This window comes from Tamandua tetradactyla, chromosome 5 (genome assembly GCF_023851605.1).
Source record: "Tamandua tetradactyla isolate mTamTet1 chromosome 5, mTamTet1.pri, whole genome shotgun sequence".
Lineage (NCBI taxonomy): Eukaryota > Metazoa > Chordata > Mammalia > Pilosa > Myrmecophagidae > Tamandua > Tamandua tetradactyla.
Window position 1 is genome coordinate 93538780 of NC_135331.1, and position 25209 is coordinate 93563988.

The window sequence follows — 25209 nt, forward strand, 5'->3', positions numbered from 1 at the left end:
GGTGAGGCTTCAAGGGAAAAGAGGGCCTATCTGGGCAAGGTTTCTTAGCATGGCATTTGAGATGTTCCTTGTTGGGTGTGAACAGGTGCCCAGGCACCTGTTCTTGAAGTGTCATCATTGTAACTGAGGTGGGGGGTTGCCCCTGCTTCCAGCCCCACCGCCCATCTAACCTCTAGCTCTCCGCACCCCGCTCCTCCCCAGGCAGGCTGAGCTCTGGCAGCTGTGGGGGCAGTTGCGGCAGGAGGAGCCCCAGCTGGCAGGCAACCTGGAGAGCTTTCTGGCCCAGATGAGCAGCCGCCTGCAGGAGGTGCGGGCCGACAAAGAGACCCTGGAGCTGACCCTAAGGAAGTGAGTCAGGGTAGGGTGGGGGTCCTGCAAAGAAAGTGCCTTGCCCACTGAGCACCTGGCAAATAGTCGGTACCCTTTAAGTTTTAATTGAATCTGAACAGAATCCCCCTAGCTGCAGGAGGACGGAGGCTGGGCATCCACAGAAAAGCCTGGGGCTAGATGGGACAGTGCTGACTGGGCTGCGGAAGTGGCTCAGGGACTGTGGGGGTAGACGTGTGGTGGCATAGGAATGACGAGTGCAGCCTGGCACAAGGCCACTGTGACTCCCGACCCCAGGGGCACCGTTCACATTGATATTGCAATGCGTGGGTAACCCCTGGAATTGGCCAGGGTGCACCTGTGCCAGGAGTCTGAGTTATGGAGGCGGGGGGATGAGGGTGACAGAGAGACATGGGGACAGAATGATGGGATAGTGGAGTCATGTGACCAGGCCGGGGTGGGACACTGTCTTGGCTGTGATGGGGTCTGGGTGACCAATATCAGAGTCATTGTGGGCTGGGGCTGTGATTGGGTGACTGTGCTCAGAGTGACAGGGGTCAGTGACCTGTCAAGGTGAGGCGAGTATCAGGATGGGTGCTCATGGGCTGCCTGCTCCCCCACCTGCCTTCAACCCCTGCCAGGCGTGACTCTGACCACCACCGTGAGGTTCAGCAGTTATATGAGGAGATGGAGCAGCAGATCTGCCAGGAGAAGCAGCAGCTGCAGGCTGAGGTGGGCTCCCTGCCAGCAGCTGCTCCTTGCTCCCAGCCTCTTGCCCCCTGCCCTGGACTCCTCTGCCAACACTCATCTTTGGACCTGCCCCCACTTTGGACCTGGGAGGCTGGTGACTGGCCGGTGGGGGCAGCAGTGGATCCTCACACCCCCGACCAGTTGGGTTCCCCAAAGAGATGCTGTGGGGAGTGCTGAGCATGGGCCTCCTTCCCATCTCTGGGGGATCTCACTGTGCATCCAAGAGCCAGTGCTTCCCCTCTCGGGGGGAGTCGCCCTGAGATCCCTCCCTGCTGGGACATCCTGGCCCCTGCAGCCCAGCCCCGGGTGGCGGCGGGAGTGAGGGGAGGGCTGGGTCCTGGAGCCCGTAGGGCAGAGACTGATTCCTGTCTGCTCCCCAGAGCCTCTCCCGGAACCTGGCCCTCAGCTCCCAGGTGCAGGAGGTCCTGGAGGCCAAGGAGCATGCGGTGCAGGAGCTGGCTGCGGGCCAAAGGGAGGTGAGCCCCAGGCCTCCCCAGGCGCCAACCCTGAGAGTTCAGACTCCAACACCCATCTTTGGACCTGCCATAGGTGCTGTCTGGATAAGTCAGCCTGAAACCACCAGCCCAGCCCTGAGGCCTCATGGGACTGCTGGGCTCCCATGTGACGACAGTCCCCTGGGAAACAGTTGTCTAGGGCTCTTATGGGAGATGAGGCCAGGTAGCGCAGCGGGGGGCACTGGATGTGAGTTAGAAGGCCCAGGGTCACATCCCTCCTTTTCCACTTAAGGGCCATGCAAACCTGGGGAAATAACTTTGTCCACCCTGGCCTCAGTTTCTCCATCTGTAAAACAATTATTCTCATTGACTTCATCTTCCAGACTCGTTATGACATGTGAGATCTTCAATAGGAAAGCACTGGACAAACACAAGGTCTCAACATTGGAGAGGCTTAGTGACAGGGTGATGTTCAACTCCTCTCCATTGTCAGCTGAGTGGCAAGGGACAGGTTCTTAACCTCTCTGAGCCTCGGTTTCTTCATTGGAGAGGTGCGGATTAGAACTCCTGCCTTAGAAGGGTGCAGTGAAGATTAGAGTCCTTAGAAGGACTAAGGTGGTACCTGGCACGTAGTAGGTGCTTTCTACATCACAGTTGTTACTATCTCTGGATCTGACCTAGCTTCCTACTTAGGGTCAGGATACCTGCTGCCCCAGCAGTCGTAGCCCATACTCATTTCCAGCTGGCGTCGTAGATGAGTCTTTGGGTCTGGGATCCTGACCCACTGTCTCATCTTTCCTTGACTTTTTGACCATCATCCTTAATTGCCGTCTGTTCTGACCAGGACAACTAGGATCCCTTCAGCCCTGGACAGGTACCAGAGTCTTCCCCATCGGGCCTGCCACAGGTTCTGGAGCACCCACGATGTACCAGGCACTATTCTAGATTCTAGAGAACATTATGAACCCAAATATCTGCCCCATGGAGTTGTTATCTAGTTGGAGAGATAGATGATAAAATAAGCAAGTAAAATACATAACGTATTAGTGAGCAGTGCTAAGGAGAATGAAGTAAAGCAGGGAAGGGAGATAGAAGACTTAGAAGGAGTTGAACTATTTTGATGGGCGAGTCATGGAAGTCTCACTGTGATGATGCCATTGGAGTAAAGACCCAAAGGAAGTGACGGGGGAGCCATATGATAACTGAGAGAAGAGCATGCAAGCAGAGGGGACAGCCTGTGCAAAGGCCCTGAGGTGGGGATCATGCTGTGAATATTCCTGGAACAGTGAGGGAACCTATAGGCTGGAGCAGACTGAGGGAGGGCAGACAGTACGAGAGGAGGTCAGAGACAGAACGGGGCAGAGGGAGACTGTGCAGGGCCTCAGGCAGTTATGAAGCTATGCCTTCACTCCATGCGGTTAGGCAGATTTCCCTGGAGATGCATGGTAGATCAGGAGCCCCGAGTAGACCAAATGGGCTCAGATATGAAGAGGGACAGCAGTTTGTGTTCCTCACACAGTTCCCTCTCTCCTCTCTACCCCACCAATTAAAATGTCTCCCCTGGGTGGGGGGTACTGGAAATAATTAGGCCATTGAGAGGTAACTACCCTAATCCTAACTCTAATGTTTTAAGATGACTCTCTAGGAACCCCAGAGGAGGAGGGGTTTAGGTTCCAGAGTGTCCTTAGGAGGCTTAGCGTGGCCTGGAGGCTCTTGGGCTTCTCTCCTCTCACTCTCTACCTCTGCAGCTGGAGGCCCAGCTCCACCACCTTAGTAACACACACCAGGAGGCCAGTTTGGAGAATCAGCAGCTGCGGGAGGCTGAGCGCGATCTGGCTGGGAGGCTGGAAGAGATGCGGGGGCAGCTGCAGGTGACCAGAGGGCACCTGAATGCCGCCAGGGGCCGTGTGTCCTGGCAGGTGGAGGAGGAACTGAGGCAAGTGGCTGCCTGGCCTGGGCTGGGATGGAGGGCAGGGCCTTCTCGAAAGACAGGAGAGGGGAGCTCGAAATTTTCTGAGGCTCTGGTCAGCACACCATGCACATATATAGTCTCCCTCCTGCAATCCTTGTGACAACCCTGATGATCCTTGGGATTATCATGCCCATTTCACAGATGAGGAAACTAAGGTGCAGGGAAGGGAAAGCCAAGTGCCCAAGGCCACACAGTTGTGATTCAAGCTTGCAGGCATGTGTGCACACACAAGACCTAGTGTAGTACTGGGTCCTTGGCAGGCACTCACTCTACTTGTTATACCTCAGAAGTAGGGGATAGGCTAGAATGATCAAGGAAGGCTTCCTGGAGAAGGTGAGGATTCACATGGGCCTTGAAGGATGAATAGGATTGAATGAGGGGGAGAAGTAGAGGAGAGCAGGCATGCTGGGTAAGCACTGCCTGAGGAAAGATGGGAGGGAGGATCAGATGAGAGGTGTGCAAAAGATGGAGAGGGAGGCAGACAGGATCTACTTGCCCCTCCCCTGACCTTCGCTTTTCCACATCCTTTCTAGTCCTCCCGGAGCTGGTGAGGAGAAGGCTCCAGATCCCCCGGAGGAGGCCCCCTTGCCTGGGCTGTTTGGGGACAATGACGACTGGAACCAGCTCCTGAGTGACTTCAGCAGCCCACCACACAGAGCCCTGCAGCTGTCCTGGAGCCCACCCCCAACCCCAAGCCGCTTGGACCCCCAGACGCCCCGGATGGTCAGGCAAATCTCCATCTCAGAGCCACATGCTGGGTTGTCTCACCAGAACCCTTCCTCAGGTCCAGATGGGGCTCCAAGGAGCCCCCCTGGGGTGCCTTCCAGGGTCGAGGAGGTGACCCCCGCAGGACAGGACATCAGTTCAGAGCAGCTTGCCAAGCCTCACAGCCTGGACACTGACAGGGAGCCAGCGCCCAGCCCTGAGCCCCATTTCCCCTCGGATCTCCTGGGGGGCCCACCTGGGGAGGCAGGGAGCCTGGTGGCAGCGGCACTCAAAGTGCTCGTTCCTTTGGAAGATGAGTCCCCTCCCCAGGTGGGCTCTCCCCCTCCTCAGGCCCCAGCTGGGCCCAGCGAACAGTTCCCGGCTTCAGACCCTGATGAGGAGGGCCCCCGGCCTGGGCCTGCCCCAGCCAAGCCGCCCAGGCAGACAGAGGCCCTCCGTCAGTACCCACGCACCGCTGGCCTCGGGCCAGGGCCGGGGTCCGGCATCCTCACCCCCGAGCCGGCCCAGCCCACCCAGGGTCCAGAGCCTGAGGGTCGCGCTCCCGCAGAGGGGCTGGAGCAGGGCGCGTCGGGCCTGGCCCCACGGGAGGGCCTTCCAGGGGCACTGAGAGAATCTCCCGGTCAGGTCCTCAGACCAGATGGGCGGCCTGCCCTCCCCGACCTGAGCCTGGAGGATGTACCTGCGGCTGAGGCAGGAAAACAAGCGGACCCAGGCCGACAGGACGTGGGCTCAGCACAGACCGTTGAGGCTCATGGCCTGCAAGCTGGGCATCGGGAACTTGCCCAGCAAGATTCTCCACCCGCTTCTCCGCCACGTGGCATACCACAGGCTCAGGCCGAAGCAGAGGTCCCCACTTTGGGAAAACCATCAGCCTCAAGGGGCTCTCCCCACATGACGCCTCAGCCTGGGGACAGAGCAGGACCCCAGGAGCCCCCACAAACTCTCCCCACCCCAGTTGAACTGGAAACGCAACCCAGGCCGCCACCCACGGCTGCCCAAGCGGGAGAGCAAGGTTCCCCTGTCCCCAGGGAGCCCAGAGCAGACAAAAGGCCGGAAGATTCAGGGACTGACTCCCGGAAGGTTGAGCCGCCCCCATCTCCGGAGGACCCCGCGGCTGGCAAGTCTCAGGCTATGGTGGCCGGGGAGCTCCAGGCTGACCCTGATTATGTCTTCCACGTTATCTTCCTGGGGGACTCGAATGTGGGCAAAACATCCTTCCTGCACCTGCTGCACCACAACTCCTTCGCCACTGGGCTGACAGCTACCGTGGGTAAGGGCTCAGCCTGGGGAGAGGAAGGGGAGGAGGAGGCCCATGGGGCCCCGTCAACAAGCTGGAGCAGGCCCCACGCTAGCCAGCTCTGAGGACGCTGCAGGTTCTGCCCTGCCAAGGACCCTGCCTTAGCTATTATTCTATATGGGCATCATCTTAACTATTTTCCTAATTGTCTCTAATTACAGGTAATTTGCTTTTTTTTCTGCATTGATCTGATTAGCTTATAATGTGCCACATCAACAAAGCACCCTGCAATTTAGGTGCTGGTTGATGGTGAAAACAAGTCTCCACACACGCTGCCCACGGGCAGGCCACTGCAAGGTCCGCATTGGTTGGATTTGTTCATGACTGGCTCCAGGCCGCTCAGCCATGCCCTGGCAGGAAGTCCCCTTGGGCAGGCTGAATATTTTGCACAGAATGTATTTATAGAGCATGATGTTAGGGACCCAGGTGCCCAAGTTCAAATTGCAGCTGTGCCACTTATTAACACTTACTGTCACTTAAGAACTTGGACAAATTTATTTAACCCTTCTAAGCCCCCAAATCCCCATCTAAGTAATGCAGCCAACGATAGTGCTGGCTTCCTACAATGATTGTAAGGATTAGGTGTGTTAATACCTAAGTGTCAAACACTTAGAGCAATATTTGGCATGCAGTAAATGCTCAACAAATATTAGTTATCATTGTTATTATTATAAAAATATTTGATAATGTCGATATCAGTGGTTCCTGCAAATGAAATGCCCCAAAGTGCAAAATTTCCCTTCCCCCAAAATATCAAGATATATGGCCACTTGAACAATGTCTAGTGCTACAGAAAAGCAACTTGTGGGAATGAATGGGGGGCCTGCTGAGGGGTAAAGATGGAGTTGTCCACATCTTTCTATCAGCCAGAGTGTGTGCTGGCTAGGGACCGGGCCAGGCCAGTGGATAAATGACAGCCCTACACAAGGCCCCAGGGCATTTCTCTGTCTAAGAATCCTCACCTGGCTGCTAGCTAAAAATGCAGTGCTCTGGGGAGAAGGAGTCCACTGTAAGCTTGGCCTGAGTTCAGCAGAGTCACACTGTCGGTCAGCCTCCGTTATGAATTGTCTGGGCTACTGTCTCCTGAAAGCCTGCAATGCACCAGGCATCTTATATACAGATCTTATTCCTTGCAACAACCCTCCTTTGGATTGACACTCCCTTATTACCATGTGGTAAGACACTTCCACAAAATTCAGTCGAGAAATGAACATGGTTGCGGAGTTGTATGAAGACAGGACACGCCTATCCCGCCAGCCATCTGTGAGTACCTGAGATCCAGGTGCATCGTCCAAATCTGTCCCAGGTTCAGTTTGCTGTCACTTGGTGACTGCCGTCCGTTCTGGCTTAAATATCGCTGGGGACGATTCTGGTTTCCCCACACACACACTCCATGTCACCGTCCCTCCACCTCTGCTTCCTTCTCTCAGAAGATAAGAATATAGCCCTTCTTACATTTGAGAGCAGCGCTGGGTGGAGGATCGCAGCCAAATGAGTTATATCCGAATGTGCATTTTTGTGAGGTGTTCCCGTATCCATCCCATTTCACAGAGGAGGAAACAGATCTCTGAAGACCTGATTCAGATTCTTGCCCCAGACAGTCTCCACAGCCAAAGTTCAAACCCAGAGCCACCTCCCTTCAAAGCTTGTGCCATAAACTTTGCCCTCTTTGGGGTTTGGCATTGCCCTCTTCCTGGAGTGCTCATTAAAAATAGTGGCTTCCTGGAGGAATAGAAAACATCATATTCCGAACCCTTTATGTAGATAAATTGTGACATGTATTTTGAAAGGGCTTGGGGACACGTGGATGGATTGAGGAAGGGGATGGGCAGGGAGGTAGAAAAGTGGGAGTGATGGGAGAATTATTAAGTCCAAAGAGGAATCATTAAAGGCAGCACTCCACTCTGAAATGCAAGCGGAGGCAGGGAAATGTTACCTGGGACATGGGATTAGATAACCTCAGAGGTTTCTGCACACCCTGAGTTTCCTATGACTTTCAATAAAGAAGACAGCAGACTTCTTCATCATTTTGCAGAGGTCGAGGCTGCCACTTCTCCCAGGTTCTTTCTGGAAAGCACTAGGGGTGCAGTGGGGGTGGGAGTGGGCTGGGGGCAGTAGTCTATGGTTTTGACTGCCACCAGGGGGCAGCACAGGTGCTCCTGGGGGGTCACTATTGGCATTGCTAATAAGAGGAGCCGCACCTTTGCTGAGCTGGCCTGGAGCATGCAGTGGGCTCTGCAGCCTTAGAGTTCCAATAAAAAAGGGATGGGAAATGAGGACAAATCAGCCCCTTCTCATGACCCCTGGTCCCAACCTGCTTTCCTTGGGAAATGAGATAATGGCAGGAAGATGTACCACAAAGATTCCCAGCCTCCCTGGGATTTCACTATAATCTATATATTTCCAGGGACAGAAAGGATCTGGACCTATGACCAAAGTGGGGAAGGGCCATGAAATTTGGGGGTCTGGGATTCAGGAGAAAGAGAATAATAATTAATAATAAAAATTGCTAACTTCCAAGCACCCACCAGAAATTGGGCTGATTAATCCTTCCAGATACCCTGCAGTATAGATCTTTTTAAACTGCCACCTTACAGGTGAAGAAATAGAGGCTCAGGGAAGTGAAGTGACTTTCCCAAGGTCACACAGCCCTACAGCGGCATATGGAGGGTGTCCCTGAAGCCATCACTCCTTCCACCACCATCCCCTACCCAGCTACCTCCCTACCTTGCTCTTTAGTTGAAGTAGGAAGATGCCTGCAACATATAGGGAATATAACAAGAAGTATTATAAAAATAAAATAATGAAACTGGTTTTCCTGGGTAACCTGAGGAATAAACATTGCTGTACTCTTGGGCAGACAGATATGTTTATAGAGATAAATGCGATGGCAATCTACCTCCTAGGGCACTGACCATCTGGGTGTGTGAGTGCAGTGGGAGCGGTGAGCCCTGTGATCAGAGAAGGCTTCTTGGAAGAGGCAGGGCTTTGAGTATGAATGGAATTTGGGGAGCAGAAGAGAAGCCTACCAGCCAAAGGCTTCCATTCTGCTGTGGCTGGCTTTGGGAACGGGTGTGTATATGAGCAGGCTTTGGCTAAAAGTCCCAGATCATAACTTCAAAGTGACCCTCACCCTCTCTGTATGCATCCTAGGCGTGGATTTTCGGGTCAAAAACTTGCTGGTGGACAACAAGCACTTTGCATTGCAGCTCTGGGACACGGCCGGCCAGGAGAGGTAATGGGAACCATCAGTTTGGTCCCACCATCGGTGGTATCGGGGACCAGGCTGAGCCTGGAGGCGGAGGGCAACCCTGATCTTGGAGGAGTCCACCTTGAGCAGGAGGGGACCATGTGAGAATAAGGCATCTCCCCCTGAGAATTCAGGATGTCAGGGAAGGAGAGATGTCAGCCCACGTGGGGGAAGGCGGGGCGGCAGGGCCCAGAGGCACCCCCCTTAGCTGGGCAGGGCACATGTCCCTCTGGATACAGCCACCCAATCCCCTTCCACCTGGAAGGCCTTCCACCTTCCACCTAGGAAGACCAAAATTTTAAAGTTTTGAAAGGCATATATTTTTTGACCCAGCAGTTCTTCCAGGAATTCATCCCGCAGACATACTCATGCCCGGCTCTAATAACATGGAGACCGAGACTGCTCTTAACAGCATTGCTCACGTTGGGAAACCTTGGAAACAACCTAAATGTCCGTCTATAGGGAACCAGTTAAGTAAATGAGGGTCTAGCCAGACAATGAAATACTGTGAAGCCATAAAAAAAGACTGAGGATCAATTTATGTACCAGCAGGGAAGTATCTCCAAGATATTTTGTTAGCTGGAAAAAACAAAGCACAAAATAACAAAGGTTAATGAGTCCGGTGTTAAACACTGTACTTCTATAAAGAGATGCGTATGTACAGATTTGCTTATGTATATGTAAATTACTTCTGGAAAGATACTCTAGAAACTGGTCCCCCTGGCTGCTTCAAGGGAACAGGTCTGGGTGGCCGTGGGACAAGGGGGAGAGATTTTTCACCGGGTGCTTTTTGGTACCTTTTGAAATTTGAACCGTGAGAATATGTTACTATTCAACAATAACTGCATCATAAAAAAAAAGAAAAAAGAAAAGAAAAGCATATGCAGATATGCAGACTTTTGGGGGGAAGTAATTAGAGGCAGGACAGGTTAATTCTCCCCACTTTGCAGATGGAATGGCTGAGGCCTGGCGAAGCCAGGCCTGGGGTAAGTTCACTTGGCGTGGCCTCATGCGGACTCTGTGGCAGGTACCACAGCGTGACGCGACAGCTGCTGCGCAAGGCTGATGGAGTGGTGCTCATGTATGACGTCACCTCTGAGGAAAGCTTTCTCCATGTACGCTACTGGCTGGACTGTCTGCAGGTGGGCAGATGGCTGCTGGGACTGACTCCAGTTTTTGGATTCAGGCAGGAGCTCGTACCCTCCCCACTCCCCACTTTCTCCCAGGATCGCAAAAGGCACAAAAGACATATCGATGACATCATTCATGGAGCACATGTGGCTGGATGAGCTGGAAGCAGAGTAGTACAAAGAAATCACAACTTCACAGTACAATCCAAACTACTTCCTTTATTCTTTGGACATTTTTTCTCTACCTACAGCAACACTATACCTCTTTGTGGTGTCTTCTTAACACCTGAGCATAATGCAATTTTAGTGCTGCTCTAAATGAGAAATTCCTTGTTCACACATCCCCCATTTTTTCCTCCATGTACTTAATTGATACATATATACTGAAATTCTTCAGTGAATTGTCGCAATAGGGTAGGCAGTAGAACATGTCTTCTCTCCAGAAGTTTCCAGCCTAGCTGAAGAGTTACAAAGGAAGCAGAATAAGGTAATGAGTGAGGAAGGAAGCTGAGTTCTGGGTTCTCATAGGACCTGGGTTTGAATCCCAACAACCCTGACTACTGACTCTGTGACCTTGGACAAGTGAATTAACCTCTCTGAACTTTAATTTCCTACTTTTCTTCTGTGGAAGTTATGAAGATTAACTGATGTACTTGCTTTCAGCACAGCATCTGCATGTAGTAAGCACTCAGTAAATAGAAGCTATTATTATTATTATTATACACGAAACAATTAGGGAATGAGTCAAGGCAGCCTCTGCAATCAAGCTCTGCACTGTTCAGCCCAGACAGGAAGAGAGGGGCGTGGGCAGTAGTAGTCCAGGAAGGCTTCTAGGGAGAGGTGCCCTTAAATGTAGCCTTAAAAAATGAGTGATGGTACACGGATGGTTTAGTGGTTGAATGCTTGCCTTCCATGCAGGAGACCCAAGTTCGATTACCACACCCCAAAAAGAGTGGGTGAGATGTTAGCAGGCAGAGAGAAGGGGCAGATGGGGGAGGGGCACACTGTCATCTCTCAGGAGGGCTGGGTCAAATCCACTCAGGCACTCAGCGCGTGTGGCTGAAGGAATATATTCTCTGTGCAGGAAGCAGGGTCCGACGGGATGGTCATCCTTCTCCTGGGAAACAAGATGGACTGTGAGGAGGAACGGCAGGTGCCCACTGAGGCCGGGCAGCAACTGGCCAAGGTGAGCACCTGGGCATCAGCCCCTCTCTCACCCTGGCCTGGGCAGACACCTCCCTGGAAGGTATTGGATAGGGGGTCACCCTCACCTGGGCAACCGAGAAGGAACTATGTGCCCCATTCCTGCCCAACCAAAGCCCAGTGGGGCGGACAGCAGCCTGGCCACCTCTGCTTTCCTCCCGCCCCAGTTCTCCAGAGACCAGTCTTAGACCCAAGCACGAAGCTGTCATGGTAGACACGGGATTCAACTCCAATGTGAAATTAGCAAATCCCTGCACAAAGTCCTAACCTAAATAAAAAATATCTTCAGAGTAAAAAAGGCCTTAAAACTTCCATTTAAAATTCCCAAATGCTTTTATCTCTGGTGGACAGTCTTTCTTTTAATTTATTCTATCTTAAGACACACATTTTTCCCTGGGAAGATAACATCAAAAGCCCCACCAGACAGCGGATACTATTTAATTACAAATAAAAAGTTTCCACATTCCAGAAAATCTGGAGAATTGTAAAGAACAAAAAAAAAATCACTTTTTGTCTCACCTCTGACCCAATCCCTCTTGGCATTTTCATATCGTATTTCCCTCTTGTATCTCCTCTTACTTCTCATAATTGCAAGGTCATCACTGAGGTTCCTGGTTGGGAAGTTTTTCCTCTTAAAAGTAGTAACTCATCCCTTTGACATAATAATTCCTCCTCTAACAGTTTATCTTAAGGAGAGAGTCAGATAATAATCCCTAAGGGAATTATGTAATGGGTACTCGTGGGTAATGTATAATCACACGTTTACATAAGGATGTTCTTTACAATATTATTTATAAGAATGAACATCTGGCACAATAAACTGTGGTGAATTCATAGGAGAAGCTAGTATTTGCCATTAAGGATCCTGTCTGGAGGAATATTTAAGAGTGTGGGAGAAATGCGTACAATATAATGTGAAGTCAGAAAAGCCGGCTGCATATCTGGGTACAGTTGAGGTTGAACCACATGAAATTGCTGATATTTCAACATTTGGAGCCTACCAAAGCAGCAGTTTCACATGGTTTAGCCAACAATATGATGACATTTAGCATACTTCCCTCCCCCAATAAAAGGATAATATAAAACAGAATGGAAATATACATATATATATATACCTAAATGGTAACACTTTTATATAAATATAATAGTTACATATATAGTGGGTTTATATCCTATATTTATACTTTTTATATTTTATTTTCCAATATTACCCTGATGAAATAATGTATATTTATTTTAAACCAGAAAACATAGGATGTCCCCAGAGGCCTTCTCTGAGTTTGGGCACAGGTTTCCCACAGTCACTCTGAAGACCATGGCATGTTTTTAGGGTGGCGTCCTCAAACCCGTGGCCAGAGGGATGGAGGGGCTGTGGCCAGCGGGGCTCAGGTGGGGGCCCTGGACCGCACCAAGAGACATGGGCTGCCTCAGACACTAGGGTGGGCCTGGGGGGCAGGACTCTGTTTCTGGCCAGGACTTCGGCCACGGGGGCTGCCGCCTGTCCTCTCGGCAGTGTCTCCCTCAAGACACCCACGCCCCTGTCTGTCTGGCCCGCAGGAGCTGGGGGTCTCCTTTGGGGAATGCAGCGCAGTCCTGGGTCACAACATCCTGGAGCCTGTGGTGAACCTGGCCAGGTGAGTGTTGCCCGCCCCTCCCCACCCAGAATCCTCCGGGGCAAACTTTGGCCCGGACTCTTATGTGGGGCAGGAAGGCCTGTGCTGAGGAAACGGTCGAGGAAACACCCAGCGACAAAATAACAGGGCTCCCCAGTCTGGAGAAGTAGAGAGAGCACTGCCCTGAGCATCTCCTGCCTCCTGTTCTAGTACTCCTGGTCACAGTGTCACTCCCCCCAAGCCATTCCCCTTTTCTGAGCCTCCTTTTCTCCTCTGTTGAGTGGCGTGGGGACAGGGAGTGCTATTGTCCTGCTCTTAACATTCTGGTGACTTCCACTGGATTTAGAATAAAATCCAAATGCCTCACAAAGGCCTCCATCATCTTTAGTACCGTCTCCCGCCCCCCTACCCGTGCCAAGCTCCAGCCAGGATGCAGGGCTGCGTCTGTTTGGTTCCCCACCCCCTCCATGCCTAAGGCCTGGCACACAGTGGTGCTCATTAAGGGAATGATGTGAGTAAGTGGGTGCGGTTAGACCAGGTGCTCTCCAAAGCTCTGACGAAGTCGCCAAGTGAGTTTGCTCAAAGTAAACCTGGTCACACCCCAAGCCCTCCAGCCTGAAACTGCTTGATGGCGTCCCTTTGCCTTAGGATGAAAGACCAAGCTGCTGACAGTGGCTTCTGAGACCTTGCTGCCTCCAAGGCTCCTCTCTGTCCCTTCAGCCCTTGATTTAGCACAGTGCCTGGCACACAGAAAATACATTGCAAACGAATGAATGAATTTCACTTCCTCAGCACTGAGCAGTTTTGACATTGAGCCTTTGTTCTCCGCCCAGAATGCATCCTCCTTTCCCCTCTCTGCCAACGAACCCTTGTCCATCGCTCAGGTCTCAGCTCAAACACCCCCTCCTTCCTCGGGGAATCCCTCCAGGAATCTTTCCAGGACGTGGTGTGAAGCCCCCGTCAACCATTCCTTCCTGGGTTGCAGTCACCTCTCTCCCTCACTTCTCAGTGAGCTTCTCAAGACAGTGGCAGGTTGGCTTCTTTGTCATAGTCAGTGTCCCTTGCACGGTGCCTGGCAGTGAGCTTTCCGTCATTAGAGGCATACAAGCAAGGCCAAGTGGCACTTGGCAACAGGTGAGGTGGAGAAGATTCAGGCATCAGGCACAGTAGGCCTGAAAGTTGCCAGGAAGAGAAACGGAAGGCCAAAATCTCCCGCGTCCCATTTTCCTGGTGCCCCATGGAACACAAGACAGGAGCAGAGCAGGTTGGGGGGAGGAACCTCAGGGGGTGCCGACCTCCAGCTGCACCCGTGTTGCCCTCGACGCTGCCCCTGGGGGGTGAGAGAGAGGACTGACGCCGAGTGTCGCCATGCAGGTCACTCAAGATGCAAGAGGACCGCCTGAAGGGCTCGCTGGCCGAGGTGGCCCCTGCGAGGTCACCAAAGAAAGCCGGCTGCTGCTTCTGACCGGCCCGGTTGGCTGGAGGAGGGTGGCCACCCGCCTCGGGTTCTCGGCGCTCAGCTCCTGTCCCATCTGCCTGGACACAGCAAGGGCGGGGAGGACCGGCCACCTTGAAAGAGCAGAAAAATCCTCCTCTACTCAGGACTCGGACCCGAGGCCGGGGTCACAACAGCTCTGCCCTTTGAAAATAAGAAATGAGGCTTGGCGGGTGAAGAAGGCGCTTTAAAACTCTTCAAAGCAAGGGAAAAGTCTCGAAAACAGATTTAAGGGAAATACATCTCAGGGTGGTAAAATTAGCGGGTGAATGAGTGAGGGTGTTATCTGCCTTTTTATATATATATTTGTATTTCTAGATTTTCTACAATAACTGGGTATTCCTTTTGTGATTAAAAAAAATAAGGAGGAGAAAACTTTCAAAGGTGCTCTGCTTTGGTGCTGATTAGTAATTAATGTAACTTTCTAATTACAAAGTCCTCTGTGCATTAAAGCAGGGCCCTGCCCCGTGCCTGGGAGAGCAGTCTTCACCTTGTTTCGTTAACTACATCTATTTGTGAATTTGGAGATTCTTCCGATTCTAGGGGTAGCCCCCGATGTGCCCCCCAAGTCCTCCTGTCCCCGGAGCCCCAGCCCCACTGCCTTTCCCCACGATCCGCCTCTGAGGAGTCACGTCCCGGCACCGGCACCGTCCCACCTGCTCGCAGGGCTCAGCCCTTTGCCCTGGGGAATCAGCCTCTGCCTCCGTGTGAGGCGCGGCTCGGGTGTGGCTGGAGGAGCCTGGGGAGCAGCTGGGGGAACTGGAGTCAGAATCACTCACCGGCCCCTGCTTGGAGCTTTTGCAGGAATTCCCAAATTGCACAAGATTCACCTCCTAAAAGCACGTTATAACCCCAGGGCGGGGATTTTCAGTACCCTTGGGGTGCTTGCATTGAGAGACTCAGAGAGACTGCCTCACGCTGCCAGACTCTCTCTCATCATTTGCTCACCACGTACTGAGCATCCATGTGTGCACGGCACTGAGTTTGGTACTTCGTAATCATTCAGGTGCTGATACGTTCTCTGACTGAATCAGAGGAAACCCCAGTTTCGTAGCGAGATGGGCAAAGACAGTCCCAGAGTTTGAGTTGCAAAGAGAGCAAGAAGGAGAAAACAGAGGAGCTGGAGATAGAGGACAGAGCTTTATTCCTACCTTTTCAGTCGGTCTCAGCAGCTCTCAGCCTGTATCCCTCTTCTCAAAGCTAAAAGAGATGCCTCAACAGCAGTGAGCTTTCCGTCACTAGAGGCATACAAGCAAGGCCAAGTGGTACTTGGCAATAGGTGAGGTGGAGAAGATTCAGGCATCAGAAGCCCGCAAAGATTGGATCAGATGTTCCTGACAAACCCCATTCAACCTCTGGACTTTATGCTGGCTGATTCCCGTGATCCAGCCCATTCTTTTACAGGACCTTCTCTCTGCTTCCTTTGTACTCCAGGGTCTTCTCCCTTCCCCGACCCTCTCCCTCAGTCCAATGCCTTTGCCTGCTCTGAGCAGTCTCTAAGCAGTGGCATGTTGAGAGGGAGAGTGGGAGAGAGAGGTGTGGGTTGGAGTAAGTGATGCCCAGACCTGGGTGAGGTGGGGTCAGGTCCAGCCGTTGCCAGTGGCTCTCTCTAGGGCTCAGGGGACCTGGCAGGCACCGACAGCCCAGTCCTGTGGGCCATGGTGTTAATGAGGTAGGTAGGCAGGGCGTGATTCCTGGGGGAGCCAGTGGGACGTTCAGATCCCAGTCCTTTGGGGTCCCAGGGTGAGAGTGGCCCCCCAGCCCGCCCCTTGATTCTCAGCTCAAGTCCAGCCTCCAGGCAGCCAGCTCAGGTTCCCTAGTGGCGCAGTGCTGGGAGGGACTGTGCACACCCCCACCCTACTCTGCCCCAGAACACTCTCTTAGCCTCCTCCGGGTAGGTCTACCTTCTGTGCAGAGCAGAGCGTGGATCGGCCGTCAGCTCCTAGGAGCCCACAAGTCAGCAAGCAAGACACAGGAACCTCAGAGCAGCACAAGGCAGGTGAGGACTCAAGGTAGCAGGGCTGAGGAGCTACTCAAGGTAGACTTCAGAGTGAACTTCCGCACAAGTGGTGAGCTCTCAGGGCAGGTCAGCCAAGTGGGTTCTGGTTATAATTTAGCTTGGGGCTGATTAAAGCAAAGATGGTGGGACCTGGATGAGGCCCAGAGTATGGAGAGAGAAGGGGAGGTCAGGGGGATAGAACGGAGGTTGTGCAGGGGTGTTAGGAAACAGAGGTTTTTGGAACTGAGAGTGATTAAGACAAAGCAATAGCCACTAATGACCGAGCACCTCCTGTGTGCACTCACCTCGAGTTACCGCACTGACTGTTATTATCTACATTTTAGAGATGAGGAAAGTGATGCAGAGAGGAGTTGAGTAACTTGTCCAGCTCACATAGCTCGTAAATGGTGGGGCCAGGCTTCAAACCCCGGCTCCAGTGCCCACAAACTTACCTGTTGTGCTTTGGAGCTTGTTTCGGGAAGGTGTGGATGCTCAGGTAGAGTAGGGGGCCCTTCCCTCACCTTCTTCCCTTTCCCTTTACCCCCCTTCTCCCCTTCCCCGAACCTCCAGTTGTTGGCACCCTTGCCGGTCTCTCATCAGCTGAGCTCAACCAAACTGCTTCCTTCCAGAAACCAAGCAAATCCCCCAGGCAGGGGCTCTGCACAGGGGCTTCGGGGGAGGCCCTTTCAGACCAGGCTTTGGGCCAGCTAGAGAGGGGTCTCCCCTGTGTAGGGGAAAAGAGGATGGGACCCCCACCGATCTGTCTTGGTTGCTGCTGTCTCCCCAGTGCCTGGCACAGAGAAACGCTCAGGAAATATTTACTGAGTTAATGAATGAATCTCTAAGCCGACTGCCTCTCTCCATCTAAAGCTCGGGGGTCCCGGCCTGGTCTGAAGCGTGGCAGACGGCGGACAGCGGCCCCTGGGCTGGCTCTGGGGACCTCAAGACCCCCATCTCCTATGCAGGGTCCTCTCAATGGGGGGCTTCCCACATTCTCAGCCCGTGGGCCGGGGTAATGGTAAGGAGGAAGATCTGAGAGCTGGGGACCGCGCTTCTCTCCGCCCTGCCCCACAGCGACCAGCACAGCAGTCTTAGAGGGCAGTGCTTCCCGAGCTGCTCTGCACACTGGATCGTAGGGAAATCTTTTAAAAAATGCTAAAGCCCAGGCCACATCCCAAACCAATTAAATCACATCTCTCCAGGGGTGGGACCCAGGCATCGGTATTTTTTAAACCCCCCCATGTGACCCCAATGTGCCGATGAGCTTGGGAACCACAATTCAGGGCTTTAGCCCTTCTCAAAGCCCTTTCATATCCACTTTCTCACGCGAGCCTCAAATTAAATCCACCTGTAAGACACACAGGGGAGAGTTTTGTTTTAACATATATAATATTTACTTATCAGAGCATAAGAAAGTACAGATTATAAATTCGCACTCTCTGCAGAAACTTTAGAAAATAAAGATATTCCAAAGAAGAACATGAAAATTCCCTGAATCTCACCCCTTAGGGACTTACTGTTGACCTCTGTTTTATTTCCTCACCTCCTTACCCTTTAGGAAACTGAGGCAGAGAAATGTGGAATAGTGTTCCCAGGGTCACCGAGCTACTAAGAAGTGGGGTGGGGATTTGAACCCAGGTAGTTGACGCATCCCCTCGCATCAGGGTGTTGTGAGGTCGAGAGGGGTTGGCGGGTGCCGCGGGAAGGATAGGGGACACAGACAAGGAGAGGGGAGGTGGCCCCGGGGGGCTGGCTCCTATGCTGTCCCTGTGTGTCCGAGGCAGGAGAATGGAGTCTGGGCTGGAGCCGAATGCCATGCTCCCGGCCACGCCCGAGCGGCTGCTCCGCCTCGCCTTTGCCAGCTTCTGCGGCCTCATCCTGCTCGGGGGGCTGCCGGCCAACGGGCTCATGCTGCTGGTGGTGGGCCGGGGCCCGGGCGCCCCCCGTCCGCTCCTCGCACTGACCAACAGCCTCATGGTGAACATCACGCTGTCCGACCTGCTCTTCCTGGCCTGCGTGGTGCCCGTGCTGCTGCTCAGCTTCCTGCGGCGCGACTGGTGGCTGGGCCCGGCCGTCTGCACCTCCAGCCAGGCCGCCAACACGGCCACCATGTTCTGTACCTTCTACAGCATGGTGGCCACGGCTCTCCTGCGCCATGTGGCCCTGGCCCGGCCTGACGTGGTCCTCCCCGCCGGCCGGGGCCCCCGGCTGCTGCTCTGTGGGGCCATGTGGGGCCTGGGCCTCGCCGCGTCGCTGCCCAACTGGCTGTTCCAGCGGGTGGCGGTGGAGGGGGAGGCACTGGGGGTCCCCGAGGCCCGGGCCTGCCTCCTGCTGCTGAGCCCTGCTCAGACGTCCTGCTACTTCACTCTGCTGGGAGCCCTGGCCTTCCTACCCTGCGTGCTGGGGCTGGGCTGCTCCTTCTGCCACGTGGGCTGGCTCCTGCGGACACAGCCCCGCGGCCCCATGGGGGAGAGCGTCCGGGAGCACCAGGAGAACACGGGGCTCATCCTCGTCGTGCTGGTGGTCTTCGTGCTGATGTGGGGGCCCTGCTCGGTGCTGGGCTATGTGGCGGCCGTGGGTCGCCTGCCTGCCACGCCAGGGACTTTTGTGGCCTCCAGTCTTTGCACCATCCTGGCCTACTCCAATTGTGCCGTCAGCCCCATCCTCTGCTTCTACCTCTCTCGCCCCTTCCGGGCAGGGCTCAGGGAGCTCTTCTGCAGGCCGGCAGCTGGGAATCCCAGGAGAGAGGGACGGGCTGATACGGTGTTGGAGAGTGTGGGACCCAGCCATGACGGGGCTCCTGGAGGCCTATGGGGTCTGGCAGCGGTCTGAGAGGATGGGCTGAGGGGAAGGCCGAGACTTCAGAGAGGTGGGAAGATTCCTAGTGACAGCAGAGCACCTCCCCTCTATTACCAGCAGGGAGACTGAGACCCCCGCTCAGTGGAAGGCAGGTGGCCCAGCAAAGGTCACACAACATTTCAATGGCCTGGCTAGAACTCACATCTTTAAATAACTGGACTGATCCTCCCAGATGCCTATGGGCTCCACTTCTTTCTAATTGTGTGACCTTGAGCAAGTTCCTTGACTTCTCTGCGCCTCCATTTCCTCATCTGGAAAATGGGACAATAGTACCATTTGAATTGTTATGGAGGATTGCTACAAAGATAAATTCACCTAACATATGTAGGGAGCTTGGAAGACTATCTGGTGCTTAGTAAGTATGCATGACTGTTGATCTTTTTATTTTGTTATGACTGTTGATCTTGCCATTATTTTATTTTCATAAATTCAGAAGCATTTGAAGGAAGTGGGTTAGGGGGTTGGTGAGGAACTGGCCAAGGGAATTCCAAAGGTAGAGAGGCAGGTAGAGGGATGGAGTGGAGTTCTTGACCCCGAAGGACCGGGGATTGCATAGGGGTGAGGGGCAGGACCAGCCGCTGCTGGGGAGGGAAGGGACCCACAGCCCAGGAGAGCCTCTCAGATGCCTCTCCTTCCTCTGCCTGCCCTCCTCCTTGAGCTCTGCTTACACACACCTCTGCTTGTATTTTCACAAAATAAAGTCAACGAAAGAGCACTGAGTCTGAGCCTGTGAATTTCGGTACACTCGCCTTTCTTTGTGATTTCTCTTCCCTCTGTGACTGGGACAGGGGCCTCTCTTGAGGCCCTTTCCTTTGCTCCGGAGCCCAGCTGGAGGACTCCATCTCTCTCCCCCTGTCTCCTCCAAGACCCCCTCCTCAGAGCAGGCCTCAGGCCTCCATGTTGGCCTGGGAACCAGGGGACATTGTCTTTCTTGAAATTCCTAGGACAGCATGTTCAGCTTGGTAACTACCAGCTCTGCTCAGTATTACCAGCTAAAACACACACATACACACACACACACACACACACACACACACACACACACACAGCAACTCTGCGGTCAAAAGCTTGGGAAGCACTGGGTTAAACTGGGTCTTTGCTGCAGGACTTGTCAGAGCCTTGACCACCCTAAAGGCCACTGGGACGCCCTGAGAGAAGGATTCAGAGCTGGCGGTTTCCCAATATCTATGACAGGGAACTAGTGTTCGGTGGCACACACCTGGGGGAAGAACACAGGAAAGAAGCTGCAGTATCGGGCACAGCAAAAACGGTCTTGGCACCCTGGGCAGGGGCTTGATTCCCCTGATGGCAGGCTTCTCCTCCCCACGCTTTCCCATGGGCGCCCAAAGTGAGGTACAATGGGTGGTTGATTATGGGAACCTCGCTGTTTTTGAACTGTGACCCCACCTCTTCCTCACTCAGAAAGCGTGTCGGAATGCAAGTCAAAATTATAGGGACAACCATGAATCACCTTTAATTTACTATAAAATCATAAGACACAAACAGTTCCCCAAATTTGGTATTATACCAAATTCCTTCTGATGCACTGGTTGAGAATGACTGCCTGGGGGCTTATCTGAGAGCAAAACTTGCCCGGAGAAGCCCCTTTTCCCTGTGATCCTGGCCCCTGATTGGCCACGGGATTTATATGTGAAGAGAGACAAGGAGAAAAGTGGTGTTTATTACGTAGCTCAAGAGCACCAGGTCCTGGGTGTGCGTCACAGGGCTTGCGTACACATACCTACACACCGCTTCGTTGGGTGGCGGGCAATCCCGCAGGCTAGGGGTGGTGCACTGCCCGGAGGAGTAGGAGCGTGTTAAGGGCACCTGGCCTGTGAGCCATCCAGGAGCTCGCTTTGGGTGCTCACGGACTGGCCCCTGCCATGGCCTTGCAGGTTGTAGGATTTTCTTGCTCGTTGCTCTGGAGCAGAGGAGGTGGCACCCTCGGGGCACAACAGCGTGTGAATCAGCCTGCGACACCTGAGTGGGGCCTGGCAGTAATGTTCAGTAAATATTTGTTGAGAGATGACTGAATGAAATAAAGTCATCCACCTTCAGAAAATATTCAGATCATGTTACTTCTTTCCCCCCTCAATGGCTCCCGTTCCAGAGGAAACACCAAAGTCCCTACAAGGGTCTGGAAGGCCCCTGATGTTCTGACCTCTTCACCTTTGAGATCCATTCTCCTGCACTCTCTCCTCTGTCACTGGGCTGCAACCACAGTGGCCTCCTTGCTGTGCTTCATGCACATCGAGCACATTCCCACCTCAGGGCCTTTGCACTGGCTGTTCCCTCTCCTTGGAACAGTTCTTCCTCAGATGTCAGTGTGGCTCCCTCCCTCACGGCCTCAGGGCTCCTGTCAAACATCACCTCCTCAGAGAGGACCTCCTGGTCCGCCTCATCTAACACATCACCTCATCGCTCTAACCTCTTATTCTCTCTTATTTTAATGTGTGACTCTTCTCAACACTTAAAATTATGCTACTTACCAATTTGCTTATGTGCTTACTGTGTTCCCCCTCTCTTATGTGTGTGTGTGTGTGTGTGTGTGTGCTGGCAGGTCTGTGTGGGGACAGGCCAAGAGCCTGGCACATAACAGTTGCTCAGTAAATCCTTTTTGAACAACAGAACACAAGGAAGAGAAGGACGTGACTGAATGGCAATGCCTGTGCTACTTTTCACACAACAAAGAAAAACAGGGAACTTTAGTAAAAGAACAAAATTTACTTCATTTTAAGGCAAATTCCACACAGAGACTGTCTCAGAGACGGGCACGGGACCAGACAGCATAGAAACACCACCGTCATGCATGACCGGAAGGGAAGCAGTGTTGGGCATCAACCAAGGGGGGCCTGGTCTCCCCCAGGCCCAGGGAGTTGAGGTTTCAGTGGGCTGGGGAGCCCCATGCGGAGAAAGGACTAGCATGCACATTCTGCTTCCCATGTGGGTAAAGGCTGGGCAGCTGGGTAGGCCCACGAGTGAGATCACCTGTCCCTACCTTTCCCACAGCAGGGGCAGGGCCTCGGGCTTAGACATCAGAGCCCAAGACTGAAGGACTGGACAGGGCGACCCTAGGGCCAAGACGGCCTGGGGTAAATGGTCACACAGGCGAGGAGTGGGATGGGGATGCTGGGCATGGGGTGCATGGACCTCCAGGGTGTCTGGGCTGAAGGAAAACTCGGAACCATCTGGTCAACCCTTTCCTAGTACAGATATGGAAACTGAGGTCCAGAAGGTAGCAGGGCCTCAAGTGGGTGCTCACCGCAGGAAGGAGTTGGCGGTAACTTTTGAACCCAAGACTCCTTTCTCCTGTCGCTACAGGACTGGAGGCTGCTCAGAGAGCAGGAGGCAGTGTGAGAACCTGGGCCTGGGGGCTCCTTGTCCAGGCCTCCAGATAGGCAGCAGAGGAGCAGGCACCCTCTGGAGTGCCCTGGGCAGCCTCTGGAGGGGGGAACGGGATGCCTGGAGCTGGAATCATCTGTGGAGGAGCCTGTAGCCCTGAACCAGGGGGAGGCCTGCAGGCCTGTGTCTACAATCAGTGTCATACTGGGCTTGAAAGGCACCAGAAAGGACTTTCGTGCTGTGCCTGAAATGCCTCAGTTCCTGGCTGCTCACACCCTTCCAGGGTCCCAGCTTCGCCTCACTGGTCTATAGGAGTCCCACTGCATGCAAGCATCCCTGGGAGGCATTCCTGCAGCCCACTAGCATCGTGGGACTCACTGGAAATATGGCACAGGACAGATACCAGGGTGGAGGCCAGGGATAGGATTAGACAGGAGACAAGGATGGGAGGGAGGGGGAACTGAAGGAAGAGGACCCAGCAAGGGGTGCGGGGCTCTAAGTGAGCAGATGGAATTGCCCAACGTGCGTGCGCGTGGATCAACTCCCACCGTCCCACTTGTTAACACCTTCTTGGCAGGGCTAGAACCAGGTGACAGGAAGACAAGAAAAGGAGTGGGGAGCCTGGGCGCTTTCCGCCACGTGTCTCCGCCGGACCCCACCCTTAACCGAACTTCTTGGGTCTGGGCTAGAAGTGAGGCCGGGAAATCGGGGAGGAGTCTCCAGAGGCTCCGCCCCAGCCGCCCTCCCAAGCCAGGCAAATGGCCCAAAGGCGGGGCGGGGCCAGGCGGTGGTAGGGCGTCCAGAGACCCAGCCCACCATCCAGCGGCTTGCCCGCTCAGATGTGCGTGTGCAGGGGCGAGGCAGGGGGTGTGGCGGCCGGGGACTGCGGGGGTGAGCCGGCGGGGGGCCCAGGTGGGGGGCGCGGGCGGATACCCTGAGCCTTCATGTAGGACACCAGCTGGTCAGGAATCTCGGCCAGCACATCGCGGGCCAGGCGGGCCATGCTCAGCACGTGGTTGCCCGTGCGGTCCACATAGTCCCGGAAGGGCACGAACTGGGGGGTCCGGAAGGCAGGGTCAAGTCTGGTCCCCCGCTGGGGTCGCCCCACCTCCCCACCCCCCAAGCCCCGCCCCATCCCTGCCAACTTGACTTGACTGTTGCCACCCCCTCCCCAATGATGAATTCCCTGAGAGGAAGTCACCATTCATTCATGCAACAAGTATTTATTGAGCACCTCCTCCTGCCAGGATACACCACTGAAGGAGATTGAAGTCTTGGCAGGAAGCCCAGGGACTGGCAATTAGTAGGTGCTCAGGAAATGTTGTTGAATGAATCCCCTTACTGCACAGATGCTGTGCCCTCCCCATCTCCCCGTGCCCTCCCCATCTCCCCGTGCCCTCCCCATCTCCCCGTGCCCTCCCCATCTCCCCGCACCCTCTGACCCAGCTTCTCACCCCAGCCCCTATATTTGGTCTCCATCCCTGGAATGGCATGCTCTCCTGTCTACTTTTTTTTTTTAATGGAGAATGTCAATGTTTTATTCTGCAACTCCTGGGCACTAGGGACCCAGTCCCCATCAGATTAAACTGAGGGACAAGCTTGCTGAGAGTGTGCTCTGTTCCCTGAGGACAAAGCAAAGATCTGTCTGCCCATTACATTTGTGTCCTGTGTGGGGATGGAGATGTTAACACCTTGATCCAATCAACCAAGCAATGCCCATTTCTTGGAGAGGGCGGCAGCAACACTAAAGACGTGACTTCCACCTTCAAGCGGTTTGCTGCTGCACTGGGAGGGCAGCCAGGCAGAAAACCACCGAAGGTGCACGTCCTCGGGTTGTATGAGCCCTGCAGGAGGTCACCGAGGACCGGAGGGCAGAGGGCTGCTGGGATTTGGGGAAGGGCTGCAGAGTACTCCGGTGGGAGCACCAGCAACACTGGGCGAGTCTCAGTAATGGGAGGGAGAGGTTCTGGCCCAGAGAGAAATGTGCCCCTATGGGAAGTCCCTAAAAGGGAGCGTGAGGTCAGCCTAACTAGAGGGACTCTTGCATTTCCTGTGGGGCAGGCAGGCCCTGGGCTTCACCTGGACGATGTCCCTCTCGGCCAGCTTCCCCCGGGAGGAGATCCGTATGTCATCACCATCCAGCTCCACCATGGCTGTGGGGGGTGGGGGGGAAGCGGCATGGAGTGGGGGGTTAATGATGGATGCCCCGGGCCTGGTAGGACAGTGGACTTGTCCTCCAAGCCCGAGTCAATCCAAGGGTAGAGGACACTGGCCCAGCCCCCCTGTTTCAGACAGGAGGCGCCTCTGACTCCTAGCCCAGTGCTCCTGCCTCTCCCAGGCTCCCAGGGTTGGAGTGACTGGGAGCCTCCCACAGCCTTGGGATGTGGGCTTGGGGTGCACGCCCTGACACACCCCTCCCTGCACAAACACACACACCCTCATGCCCTGCACGCTCCCCCAGACAGTCACACACACACCCAGGCGGGCGCCCTCACTTTTTTGGCAAGAGTTGTCGCCAGGGGTCTGAAGCCCCTGGGGGCACGTTAGAGTGGGGCTGCGGGGGGGTTGGAGAGGGCTGCAGCTAACTCACCGTCGAACTCGGCCTGGCCCACACCGATGATGATGATGGACATGGGGAGTTTGGCCGCCTGGGAGACAGCATGGGGGGTAGGGAAAGGTTGGCCAGTTACAGAGAGAAAAGATCCACGGACAGGGACAGAGGGTGGGTCAAAAGAAGAGAGGAAGGAGGGCAGGCGAGAAAGGGAAGCCGAGGTGGAGCCGAGAGAGAAGG

At 54.1% G+C, this 25209-nt stretch overlaps 3 protein-coding genes across 6 annotated transcripts in view; 2 read left to right on the plus strand and 1 right to left on the minus strand.

The window, feature by feature from the left end:
* RAB44 (RAB44, member RAS oncogene family) overlaps positions 1-14581 on the plus strand; it is a 32076-nt gene extending 17495 nt beyond the window's left edge. The window contains exons 5-14 of the mRNA XM_077161630.1: positions 202-348; positions 969-1059; positions 1458-1553; positions 3281-3468; positions 4038-5500; positions 8681-8762; positions 9805-9919; positions 10992-11093; positions 12668-12744; positions 14098-14581. Coding sequence (XP_077017745.1) covers positions 202-348; positions 969-1059; positions 1458-1553; positions 3281-3468; positions 4038-5500; positions 8681-8762; positions 9805-9919; positions 10992-11093; positions 12668-12744; positions 14098-14188 — 2452 coding nt within the window. The 3' untranslated portion in view covers positions 14189-14581. The remainder of the gene's footprint in view (positions 1-201; positions 349-968; positions 1060-1457; positions 1554-3280; positions 3469-4037; positions 5501-8680; positions 8763-9804; positions 9920-10991; positions 11094-12667; positions 12745-14097) is intronic.
* A 3424-nt stretch (positions 14582-18005) lies between these two features.
* Positions 18006-19049, plus strand: LOC143683249 (galanin receptor type 1-like). The gene has a single exon (XM_077159415.1). The coding sequence runs from the start codon at positions 18006-18008 to the stop codon at positions 19047-19049; it is 1044 nt and encodes a 347-aa protein (XP_077015530.1).
* A 2759-nt stretch (positions 19050-21808) lies between these two features.
* CPNE5 (copine 5) overlaps positions 21809-25209 on the minus strand; it is an 86283-nt gene continuing 82882 nt past the window's right edge. For all 4 annotated transcript variants that reach the window (XM_077161633.1, XM_077161632.1, XM_077161635.1 and 1 more), the window contains 3 exons: positions 25009-25066; positions 24498-24571; positions 21809-23472 (listed from right to left, as the gene is read on the minus strand). In XM_077161633.1, the coding sequence (XP_077017748.1) occupies positions 23254-23472; positions 24498-24571; positions 25009-25066 (351 nt within the window). In that variant the 3' untranslated portion in view covers positions 21809-23253. The remainder of the gene's footprint in view (positions 23473-24497; positions 24572-25008; positions 25067-25209) is intronic.